The 13322-nt window shown below is 37.0% G+C and overlaps 1 protein-coding gene across 1 annotated transcript in view; it reads left to right on the top strand.

Moving 5' to 3' along the window:
• PCSK5 (proprotein convertase subtilisin/kexin type 5) overlaps window positions 1-13322 on the top strand; it is a gene marked incomplete at its 5' end in the record, with an annotated part of 415527 nt that overhangs the window by 141019 nt on the left and 261186 nt on the right. The window contains one exon of the mRNA XM_005868347.2: window positions 9785-9873. Coding sequence (XP_005868409.1) covers window positions 9785-9873 — 89 coding nt within the window. The remainder of the gene's footprint in view (window positions 1-9784; window positions 9874-13322) is intronic.

Genomic DNA, 13322 nt, shown 5'->3' with positions numbered 1-13322 from the left:
GAAGCACTAATATTGTTAACTAAAATATTTCTTGGGAGGTATTTTGATAATTTCTAGAAAATAATATTAGCATTTCTGACAGTTCATTGCTTACTTAAAAAGTAAGTGTTAGACTTCTGTTTTCTGGAAGTGTAGGTAATACTTGTCCCAGTAAAGCAGACATTTGTCTAGCGGAGAAGATGGGCATTGTGTTGTACCCTCCAATTCCAGAGGAGACTTGGATTTTCCAGATCCACATTTGTAAACCTGCCTCCCAGATCACTAAGTACACACCTAAAATGAATCAGCAGGAATAGCTAATTTCTGTCTGTGCACAGTCAAGGGTTAAGGGAGACAATTTCTCAGTCTTCTATTTGTGGTGGAAAATGAGACCAGGCCATTTCCAAAGCCCCAATTGCATGGGGTAAAAACTAGTAGATCTAAGTTCCAAAGACTAAACAGAGCCCTCTGATGGAGGTTAGGGATCTTGAAAAGCAAGGTTGTGGGCTCTTAATAGATCCCACGGAGGGGGGAAGAATAGCATCATGGAATCACTAGGGGATGTAGACTATTTGGGGCAATCTGAATTCATAGAAACAAAATCAAGTAACACATGGAAAACTAATCATTAAAGGCAAAAAAGGTGAGCCAAAAGCATGAGAAGGTAACTCTAGAGTATTAACCAGGGAACCAAGAAGAGGGGTCTTGTTCTATCACCATGACTGGTATATATCATCAGCAAGGATCTCAAATACACTACTTATTCTTTTCTTTAGACATGGAATACATAGTTAACAATGAATTCAGTTAACAATAAATTAGCTATTTTTTCTAGGCTGGGGTGGATAAAAGGAAGAGAAAAAAAAGCTGTCAAAGGTCTAGGCTGGGGAGGATAAGGAAGAGGGAAAATGTAAGAGGCAAGATAAGACCTTTAAAGCATGATATTGATCATTAGCATTTTATAAATTTTACTATCAATTGTGTTCTGAGTGAAATATCTTTCTTGAATTGCAGCCACTATTACAAATAACTATAAATTATTCAGACTTACATAATTTTTTAAAACTTGAAAAAATTGAAAACTCACAGAAAGTTTCAAAAATAGTAGAGGTCCCCCATACCCTTCATCTAGATTCCCCCAATGGTAACAATTTATGAAATTATAGGGAAATATCAAAACCAGGAAATTGGCATTAATACACTCTAGTTTTTTAAAAAATATATTTTATTAATTTTTTACAGAGAGGAAGGGATAGAGAGTTAGAAACATCGATGAGAGAGAAACATCAATCAGCTGCCTCCTGTACACTCCCTACTGGGTATGTGCCCACAACCAAGGTACATGCCCCTGACCGGAATCGAACCTGGGACCCTTGAGTCCGCAGACCAATGCTTTATCCACTGAGCCAAACCAGTTAGGGCAAGATTTCATCAGTTTTTACTTGCACTTATGTATGTGTGTATATGTATGTCAGACTAACAATACTTTTAGCCCCCCAAAATAAATATGCTTCTGCTTTTTAAAATACTAATCATTCACTTACGATACAACTGATGTTAATTCTCAGTAGTGATCAATCGCTAGTCAATATTATAAAATATTTTTTTTCTAGTCTACAACATAATCTGTTAGACTTTGGAGCAGTTGAGAAATGCTAACTTTATTAATTTCTTTAGCTATTGTATATCTATTCCTAAAGGCCAAAAAAAAGGATTCATAGTGTCTAGCCAAATATAGATACTGTAATAGCTTAAAGTTTATACTAAAGATTCTTTAAATATCAGGTTATCAAATGATATCTGAATATAATCTGATATCATTTCATCCCTCTATTTGTTGTTGCCATAGTCAGTTCAGGATGCTGTAACAGAAAACCGTAAGCTGAGTAGCTTAAACAATAAACATTTATTTTATTTTTTAAAATATATTTTCATTGATTTCAGAGTGGAAGGAAGAGGGAGAGAGAGATAGAAACATCAATGATGAGAGAGAATCATTGACTGGCTGCCTCCTGCATAACCACTTCTAGGGATTGAGCCCACAACACAGGCATGTGCCCTTAATTGGAATCGAACTTGGGACCCTTCAGTCCACAGGCTGATGCTCTATCCACTGAGCCAAACCAGCAAGGGCAACAACATTTATTGTTCACAGTTCTGGAGGCTGGGAAGTCTTAAGTTTGAGGTCCTGGCAGATTTGGTTTTGGTAAGGACTCTCCTCCTGGCATGTAGATAACCTCCTACTTCCTTTATCCTCTCATGGCAGAGAGAAAGGAAGTACGTTCTCCCATGTGTCTTCTTGGAAGGGCATGATTTTATCATGAGCACTCCCCCCTCATGACCCAAGGCTCCACCTCTAAATATCACCACATTGGGGGTTAGGGCTTCAACATAAGTTAGGGGGTTACCACCAACGTTCAGTCCACAGCAGTTATTTTCAGTGAGTTTTCCTGAATTTCTTCCTAGTATAATAAAACATTTTTTAATATTATTGAAGCCTCCAGGACCTTGTATAATTGCAGTCACTTCAGTAGCTATTATCTTAATTGTCTCACAAAAACTAATCACCAAAAAATGGATTGTCATTTCGTTTTTGCATTTAAAATTTTTTAATTTACCTTTGTATTTTTTTTCTTAATATGTTTTTTGAACTTTGGTAAGCTTTTCACTAAAGACAAGGTGAAAATCCATTTTCAGCTATTTTTCAATTCTTTATTTTTAAGTTTTCATTTTTAAGATTCCCAGCATTTCCTCCTTCTAGCTCAAGTTGAATAATTTATCATGGAGATTCTATAAAACATATGTCAAATACCCTGCATTAATAGTAATGAAGGAATAAAGTCGCCTCTACCTCACTAAGTAAGGAGGGTAGCAGGCAAAGAAATCATGAAATCTTAGCAATCATTCAAAGACTTACCAGCGTGCGTCCTTGTGAGTCTTGCTGGAAGTGAAAAGCACTCTATAAGGACCCAGGAGACCCAGAGGGAGCCTGTGCCCTGCCACGTTTTAAGCCCTCCAATCACCATCTGACTGTTCTCATTTGTAAAATAAGAGAAGTAATACCTGTTTCCCTTACTTCTCGGGGTTGAAGTGTGAATCAGATGAGGCTAAAATACTTTGAGAATTGGAGAGTGTGATATAAACATCAAGTGGTAATATTATCCGGAATAACACGAGTAGTCAGAAATATCAGTTGTAGGCGATATATTGGAAAGCACATCATTATTTTTTACTTTCCTCTCCCTGTCTGATGGGGCTTTTGAGGTGGACTTAAATGGAAGATTTTCACTGAGATTGAAACAAAATCAAAATATGCCAGAGAACAAGCACAGGGGATGTCAAAAGGGAATAGATAGAAACAGTGAGGGGTAGATGAGCTCTATGAACAGCTGCAGATGTTTGTTCCAGGAAAGAAATGAAACAGAAAGCCATCTTTCTCCACGTTGCCATTGCTGGGTTCCATACAAGTGCAATTTTGACTTTCAAGCAATGAAGTGACTACTCTAAGGGTGGCCTCCTGCATTTATCCTGATATCTCAGATTCACTGCTGAGCTTATTAGCATCTTGTCTTTGGGTCTGCGGTAGAGCTCGAGGAAGTTAACATTGCCATTCCCACTAACTCGTGTGGAAGAAAAAGGGACCCAAACAGTGAGACTGGAGGACCGGCAGAAAGTAAAGAAAGGTGTGAAGACAGTATTTTACCACCTGGCAAGATAGAATAGCCCCTATGAATTTCTATTCTATACTCCAGCTACTTGGTGTATGTTCTCAATATCATAGAAATGGGTTAACAGGCACTCTCTGATTTCCCACCTTTTCAATCAGCCAAGGTAAACTTCTTGAGACCTTTAATTACAATGATACATTGTTAAGCATAAGTAATGAAGCAGATCAGAAAACTTTCTTTTTCCCAGTAAGAAAAGCAGTAGGACAAAGACTGAAATGATTTTTACATAGAAATGCTCTTTAAGAGACAAATTGATTTATTCAAGAAAAAATCATGTGATTAAGCATCTTAAACTTACTGGAGCAGCAAGGACAGCATCTTGAAGAGAATCAGAGAAGTGATACGTTTTTAATTCCTGGTTTGAGTACATCCATTTTATTTTACATGGTGTCCAGTCATTGATCTATATATCCTTACAATTTTCAGAATTCGGTTATCTTATGGAAGTTTCAGAAAATGTGTGTCTTAGTAATATTATGAACATCTGCAAAAAAGCTACACAGGTGACTAATTTTCCAGGTGGGATTATGTGAGAAATGGCTAGTAAAATTCATATTTAGGTGCATGTGGGTCAGAGCATAATATAAGGAGTATATTGTTTTCTGAACTAAAATCCACTAAAATGTTCTCCTTATGCTAAAAATACACTAAATGCTCATGCTCTGTTGTCTCTAAAGAAAAATACACCTGAAACAGAGACTGTTTGTTTTGTGACATCTTTATGTAACTGACATCATGACTATTTTTGCTGAACACCCTTGTTCTTTGGGAGAAGTAATAAATGGAATCTTGTTCACATACTTGAACAGGTCATGGTGATATCTATTGTTCTATGATCTATTTTAAACCCATGTAAAACACTGAGTCCAGCTAAGATTAAAAATTTAAAGATGACCGGTACTTTACCGGTACTTGGGATAATGATCATTGTCATCTGAAGAGAGTTGCTATTTAAATGTAGTTGAGCCAGCAATTTGGGCCCTCAATTACCATATGCTGCAATATATTATTTACCTGATATTTAAAGTATATGCATCAACAGTAGAGTGATAAGTTCCCTCTTTTCCCAAAATGGCTTATACATTAGGATGTGAAGCAATGTACAGAAATCTTTGTAAGGAATGTTTTTATAAGGACTTAGTCACTCTGTTCTTCACTTAGGAGCATTCACTGTATATTAATGATGCACATGTATGTGCAGGGCTTTATCGTGTTTTAGGAATATAGAACAAGTTAGTTCTTCCATTTTTTAATAATATGCTAGAATAGGTAGTCAACTAAATATCTTCTATTACCCTACATCTGAAACTCTTCGGGAAATATTAAAGAGCCTTCTAGTGCATGCTTGAGCTCATGGAACACCAAGAGTATTTCTCTGAGAAAGCTCAAATCTATTAGCTTAGGTGGCCAATGGATGGACAGTAGGCATTTTCCAGGGTAAGCAACCAATCTCAGTCAGCCTGGAGCTGGATTTAAAAAATTCTCAGGGATGGCAGGAGACAAGGCCTTGGTCCAGTGGGTTGAGAGAAGACTAGACTTCTGCATAAAACGAAATCCCTGAGACACCATCTTCAGTACATTAACTTTATTTTTTTAAAAAGAAGAAGAAAGAACACTATACAGAGAGACAGAGGACATATTCTACTTTTCACCATAGGTAATAGATGGGACAAGAGGATAAATAACTACTTTTTAAGAATTACTAACTGTAGTCATGGGATTTGTACTTGTAATTCATATTACTTGTATGGGCCAAATTTCAAATTTGGTTGAACAGGTTCTGGGTGGTGTATGTCCAGAAATGTATTAGAAGCAAATTTTAAATCTTTAGAATAATGAGCTTTCCATACCAGCCTCAAAGAGTTTACATAGGTAAAAGTCCAAAGAGCATGACTTCCTAAATGGACAGTTTATCAACTACCTGGGGAAAACAACACCATGAGAACAAGCAAGACCCAGCTGGCATGGCTCGGTGGTTGCGTGTTGACCCATGAACCAGGAGGTCACAGTTCGATTTCCGGTCAGGGCACATGCCCGGGTTATGAGCTCGATCCCCAGTGTGGCATGTGCAGGAGGCAGCCGATAGATGACTCTCTCTCATTACTGATGTTTCTGTCTCTCTCCCTCTCCCTTACTCTTTGAAATCAATAAAAATATATTTTAAAAAACAAGCCAGCAACAAAAATAAATAGAATTAAATTCATGTATTTTCAAATTATTAGAGATAATTCATTGGTATCCAGAAGTGAATATTGAGCCCTGGCTGGTGTGTTTCAGTTGGTCGGGCATCATCCTGTGCACTGAAAGGTTGCCGGTTCTATTCCCTGTTAGAGCACATGCCTGGGTTTCAAGCTCGATTCCCATTAGGAGGGGTGTAGGAGGCAGCCTATCAATGTCACATTGATGTTTCTCCCTCTCCCTCTCCCTCTCCCTCTCCCTCTCCCTCACTTTCTAAAAAAAAACACACACACGCACAAAACAAAACAAAAAACTCTTTTTAAAAAGTAAGACATGAATATTGAAAAAAACTTTGTAAGAAAAAGGCAGAATTAACCAGACGCACTTGATAAAGAACTGAAAGAAAAGAAATATGTAATAATTGAAATGAGTAATGCAGTGAATGGATTAAATAGCAGATTAATCATGGCTGAATATAGGGTCAGTGAAATATAGAACTGAGCAAAATACCAGAATGCAGTCCAAAGAGAGAAGGATAGGAAAGCCTAAAGATGAGATTAAAGATTAAGATAGGGTGAAAAGATCTAATGTATGTTTAATTGGGATTCTGATGGGGAGAACTAGAGAATAATGTAAAAGCAGACTTCAAAGTTATTAGCTAAGACTGCTAAAGATTTAAACATTAAATTAAGGCTTAGGAATTCTAAGAAAGAATTTTTTAAAAATCATATATAAACTTGATGATTTCTTCTCAGAAACAGGGGGATCCAGGAGACAGTGGAATGGCATCTTTGAAGTGCTGTTAGTCTAGAATTCTGTACCCAAAGAAGTTATTTTTCAAAAACGACAATAAAATAAAGTTATTTTCTAGGACTACCAAAAGACTTTGGGCTACCAAAAGACTCTTGGGAAGTTACATTTATAGAATGTTCTTCAGAAAGAAATCAATGATTTCATAAGGAAGTATGAGCTACAAGAAAGAGAGCAAAAATGTATTTATAAATCTAAACAAACTGATTTTTTAAAGTAGTAATCTTAGTGGGTAATTTCTAGAGTTACAAAATAGAGAATATACCTATAATCACAGGGACTCGTGTGTCAAGAGATGGGTAACCCCAGAGTTAAAACATTCTGAAGTCTATATTATTTGAGAAAAGTTGAAAAAAGCATTGCTGACTCTAGACTCTGTGATGTTAGGTGCCCATGACCAAATATCTAGGATAACCACTAAATAATAGAATGTATAACATCCAAACTATAGTAAAGGCGGAAAATATACATGGATATATTAATAGACACAGTCACTGTACGTGGAGTAACTCTTGGTTAAAGACAAAGTTAGTTAGCCTAGCTTGAAAAAAAGATTATACTCTATTTATAAGAGATATAACTAATCTGAACACAGAATGTTTGAAAGTAAAAGGAGCAAACGGGTAAAAAAACCTTAAATATTAATCAGATATTTTTATCTTAGAGCCATAAAGTGTTACTACATATTTATAAATGGTTTACGTCATTTAATCTATTACTTAATAGATTAAATAATTCCATCCTAAATGAATAAAAATCAATAGTACTGCAAAGAACATTAACAAATTCACAATATAATGAACAAGCTTGACATAATGGATTTACAAAGAACGATTGAAGGATATACACCCTTTCAAGCATATGGGACATTTATAAAAATTGATCGCATACTTAGCCATGTGTGAATCTCATAAAATTAGAACAGTTGCTTCATAAAAACTATAATAGCAAGGAAATCAAACTGTTGACTGATATCAGAAACATAACTGAATACCCATATACATATGAAAATTTTAAATCATACTTCTAAATAAAATAACCCATGGGCCAGAGTAAACTAGAACAAAACTAAAAACAAAAATCCACATTGCAGTAACACTTGCAGTAATTAAAACAGACACAATAAAGTACATCCTGGTCGGTGGCTCAGTTGGAGGTTTCGGGTTCGATTCTCAGGTTGTCCATCTCTCTCATCCTCTCTCTTTCCAAAAATCAGTAGAAACAGATTTTTGGGTGAGGATTAAATAATAATAACTTAAAAAATTTTAGTCATAGGGGATAAAAAAGGGAAGCAACGAGATACCATTTTTCATGTTAGATCGGCAAGAATGAAAAAGATTGAAAAACTAATAATAGGGATTTATGTACATAGGGGTTTGTCCATATTTTTCTCCATCCTTCATATTGTCATTCAATTTAGCTTATGGTCTTTTTTTATTTTTTGCCATGCACAAAATTTGATGATTTGTAGTAATAATTGTTACTCTTGCAGTTTTTATGAGGCTTGGTTATATTACTTTCATCTGCTGTTAACAGTGTGACAATATATTCTCTATTCTTTGATCCAGTAATTCCACTTCTAAGAATTTGTCATGGGGTATAAAATGATATATATACTTGAGACTGTTCTTTATAGCCTTGTTAATATTCTTGAAAAACTGGGCAAATTTCTAGGAGTAGAGGAATAAAGGGCTTGTTAAAGAGACTGCGGTGTGTGTGTATACTTATATAGATATAGTTCGAAAGATTATGTAGTACAAGACTACCCTTTTAAGTTATATATACATTAATATTTACATAGAAATATACGCATGACATACTGAGTGGGAAAAGCAGAATATGTGTAAACTGTGTACCTCGCAGATGTAAGCAGTAACTTGTTTATAGTTGCACAGACTGTAGCCCATATCCCTGGAGAAGTGTGGTCTGAGGCACCTGTGCTGTAAAATAAAAAGCGCTAAAATGGAATTTGGGGGGGCTGAGTTTTAGTCACTCTTTGGCTGCTCTTGACAGATTTCTTTACAAATCAGGGCCTCCTCCTTTAAAAATTAGGGAAGGGCGGTGGGCGTGGGACTTCATTAGCCATGACAAATAGGCCACAATGGTTGTCGCATCCTCTTCTGCAACCACAGCTGATGCTGGTCATCAGTCTTAGTGTTCTCTCTCTGGGCTCAGCTACGCCTTGGAATTCTCAGCACCTAAAAGGGTTTTAGGCAACCTTTTCCGAGCAGGTTGTCCTTTACATTTGAGACTTCTTTCTCATCCTTGGATAAGATGATCTTAGAAGTCTTTTCAGCTAAAAGAATGTTTTTGACCAAGGAACTAAGTTATTGTGGCGAGAAATAACAGGGATTATCTTTCAGGGGGAAAAAAGGTTACTTTTCTAGAAGACACATTTTTTAAAGCAGTAAAATGATGAAATAACTTTTGATAATATATTTTCCTAAATAAGATATTTCAACATGTCATTGTTATAAAACAATTAATGGGATATTTCATGTTCTTGGTATTTCATATAAAATCTTTTTGAAATACAGTGTGTATTTTCAGCAATCCAATTTTAGGTGATAAATTCCCATTGGAGAGACTTGATCTGTATTTAAATTTATAGTTAAAAAAGTAGTCATACTAACATTCTTGAGTTTTCTAAGAATTGAATTGAGGACTAGTTTTTAATCTAGTTAAAATGAAATTAAAGATTAAGATAAAGTCAAACTGAGGGAAGGGCGGTGGGCGTGGGACATTTCAAGTACCCAATGGCCACATATGGCTGGGGGTTACCTTATTGACAGTGGTACTTTAGAGAATACAAAGAAACGTACAATCTGATTTTAGCCTTCAAGGAAATTTTCTAGTTGGGAAAGCAAGATATCAAAAATAAACATATCAGGAATCTAATCCAAAGCAGAATGTAATTAAGTGCTAAACATTTTCTGCAGGCAGATTAAGTACTACTTGGGTAGGAAGTTGCAGGAAAACCCCAGCTTGGTACATTCCTCAGCACTTTGGAGCCTGAGTGGTAGCTGTGATGTGTGGACTTTGTGAGAAAGGAGTGTCTTACTTAGAAAGTGTGTGTGTTCTCCCTGCAGGCATGGGACCCGCTGTGCTGGAGAAGTGGCAGCCGCAGCAAACAACTCTCACTGCACAGTCGGAATTGCTTTCAATGCCAAGATCGGAGGTATGGGAAACAAACTTATGTGGCTGTAGAAGTGAGCCAAGAGCTCTCGCGCTGATTTTCAGAACCCCTTTTTGAACAGGCATATGTTTGCATAATAATGTTCAACTGTTGCTGACAGCAAAATGACCATGTTAACATGTGTTACTGCATACAGTTAAAGACTTCAGAAGCTGTCCCCCCAACGTATTGTCCAATACGTTAAACAAGGTTGTCCAGTACTGAAAATGGTGTCATAGACATCTGTAAGGAACTATACAACCGGTGCTTGAGTCAGAAAGAACTAATAATAGAAACACCAGGCCAGGCTATAATATCTCTGTGGGAAGAATGATTTGAAATTATGTTAAAGCAGAGTATCTATTCTTTCCCTCTTCTTTAGGCTTTGTAAACATGGCCTTTTAATTGCAATGAAAATGGTAAATGGCAAAAACTCCTTTTGTAGTCCCATAATGTAGTGAGACTGTTCTCACTAATAATTTCATAGTATATGCACACACATGCACTAGCCCAAATATACATAAGCTTACTACAAGGATCCAAGCACAGCAGTTTAAATCCAGGCATTAATAAAAGCAACCACTTAACTTTTTCCACTTGTAGTCCTCATTGTTAGTATAGCCTGGTGCCACAGCCACATGCAGATGGAAGAAAACATTGTAAGAGGTGGTATAGATCCTAGTTAGTGGCTTTGAAGGTGTCCCCTGGGGGGTCTCTTAAAAGGGTGTCATGAGATAAATGGAACCAAGATGACATCTCTGTTTCCAATACACTATTTGTTTCTGAATGGTAAAGAAGGTTGGACCTAAAAAAATAAAAACAACAGTTCTTTCTAGGATAAAGATAGAGGTCTTCTGAGGTATTTGGGATGGACAATGATGGTGCTGAGAAAAGGCTTTCAGAGACTACCTTGAATGTCAGCCCTCAGTAAATTGGACCTGTCCCTTTCCTCTGTTTCACACTGAATTCCTAGAGCGTGGTAGCGTGTTAGGCAGCAGTTAGAGGACCCTGAGAGCCTCTGCTATGTGTCAAAGGGAAGACAGGTTCAAGGAGGAGCTAGGAGAGGAGACACAGACTTCCCCTGAAGAATCCTGAGGGTCCGGGAGGCCCCTGCTCTTCTCATGAGAATCGCATGACTCTAGGGGCTGCCCGGTTCATCCTCCTTGCTCTCCAGGCCACACACAGCTCTTACATACACAGACACACGCCCTCGTCCCTGTCATTGCTCTCCAGTGCTAACCAGCACTCACTGACCTTGAGGGAATGAAGAAATGAACTTGTGAACCCTCCCAGATAAGCTACTGGCTGACCCACCTGAACAAGGACCCTCAGTAAAAAAAGGAATGTATGGTGGCCGGCCGCCATGGCTCATTGGTTGAGCATCAACCTATGTACCAGGAGGTCACAGTTTGATTCCCGGTCAGGGCACATGCCTGGGTTGCGGGCTTGATCCCAGTGTGGGGTGTGCAGGAGGCAAGCCGATCAATGATTTTCTCTCATCAGTGATGTGTCTATCTCTCTCTCCCTCTCCCTTCCTTTCTGAAATCAATAAAAAAAATACATATTTTTTTTAAAAGGAATGTATGGCAATGACTCACAAATGTCCCATCATCCTGAAAACAGGAACATTTTGAATTATAAATTGAAGCCCTACACCCAAGGAATGAAGGCTTGCAGTCAAATGAAGAAAAAGCAATCTTTCCTCCTTAAACTTGAAGACACAAAATTCTTATTTGTCAGTTTTTGATCAAGAAATTAATATTACCCTATAGATATTATTTTATCCTACATTTAGTGTGCGCGCACACATGGACTTCACACACTCCTGCATGTTGGCATTTAGAAATCCTGGTTAGTCCAGTGTTAATTTCAGACCTCCTCATATCGGTAAAATCGTTTCATTGTATGCTTTTACACAGATAGTAAGAATATGAAGTAGTTCATCTTTCTTTGGTAAAAACCACACAGATGAATTTTGAATATTCATGTCAAGTGAAAACCATTGGCTTCTTAGGACCCAGCCCATGCAGAGCACCATGCTGGGTAGTCTGTTCCCACAGAAACTGTGGACAGACTTTCTAAATATAGTTCCCATTTCCTAACTTTTAAAGGGACTGTTCATAACCTTTGTTCCCCACATCACCTGTTCCTTTAAAAATCCTTAAGAAGCCAAAAGTCTGGAGGAAAAGACAGTTGAGATGTAACAACCAAATGCCATGTCTTTAGGGATGCTTTGGGGAATTTTAATATTGACTGGGTATTTATTTCTGTTTTATGGGGGTAAAAAATATGAAAGGATAAATGTCATATTTGCCATGTAACTTAAGATGGCTCAGCTCAATATGTATATTTTTAGATGAAGAAAATGTGGCAAAAATGTTAACAGTTGTCTACTAGTGGCTGGATCAGTAGTTATTGTCATTCTTTCTATTTTTCTGTTTGTAAGTTTTATAGTTAAAAGTTAAACACCTTTGACAACACAAAGAAGGTACAGTTTCTTAAAGAACATTTTTATTTCCTACCACAAGTTCCACCTCAGACCCCATAGTATCTAACACTACCTGATGTGGGGTTTTGTTACTTAATGCCCATTTAGTGGTAATCAATACAAACTTGAAGTCCTACCAGATAACAGCGTTTTTCCTAAGGAGTGAATTTGGGCTGCAGAGAGATATTCTTAAAATAATACAGTGTCTCGGTGATGGTATTTGGCTTAAGCTGAAGGAGTTTTTAGCTCACAATTATTTGTTGTGCGTCTCCAAAATACAAGGAAAGCCTGGTATATGACGTATAACTTATGTTTGAATATCTGTGTCTAGTTTTGCAAATTAAGGTTAATAATAAATTCCTATCTGTCTGGCGGGAATATACTTAAATGAAGATTAATGGCTATACATTGCTAAAACCTTGTGAGAATTATTTGATGTCTTACATGCACAGAAAGCATTCTCATTTATTATTTGACTTATAAATAACTTGGCAAAGAAGTAATATATTAAATCCACATCAGTCTCTCAGATTAGGAGATAATATTAAGTATGGAGGAAATTGGACCAACCTGACTTGGCAGCTTTCCAAGTTTTGTAAGCCTGCCAAGGTCAGAATGCTTTCTACCAATTATGAACACAAGTGATCTAATGAAGAGAAGTTTAGGGAAGATGGATTGCTTGAGGCTCTCTTTGACAACTACTCGATTAAGACAAGGATCAAGAGAAGGGAGAGATGATGGAAACCTAGGAAAAGAGAACAATAGCTACGAAAGATTTTAAAAAGTTTTGCTCTTTAAAAAAATAAGTAAATAACTTTTAAACAAGAGAAGTTTTGCTCTTTTCCATGCACTGTAACTTCCTTTCTTCCCAAGAAAGCTTCGGAAGAAATCTGAATTGTCTTCTTCTGGGGAAAATATGCTCACTCAAGTGTTGATTAAAAGATTATTCTCTCTCCCCCCCGCC

The sequence above is a fragment of the Myotis brandtii genome, unplaced genomic scaffold, assembly GCF_000412655.1.
Source record: "Myotis brandtii unplaced genomic scaffold, ASM41265v1 scaffold266, whole genome shotgun sequence".
NCBI classification, from domain to species: Eukaryota; Metazoa; Chordata; class Mammalia; order Chiroptera; family Vespertilionidae; genus Myotis; species Myotis brandtii.
This window is presented reverse-complemented; position numbering and strand designations above follow the sequence as displayed.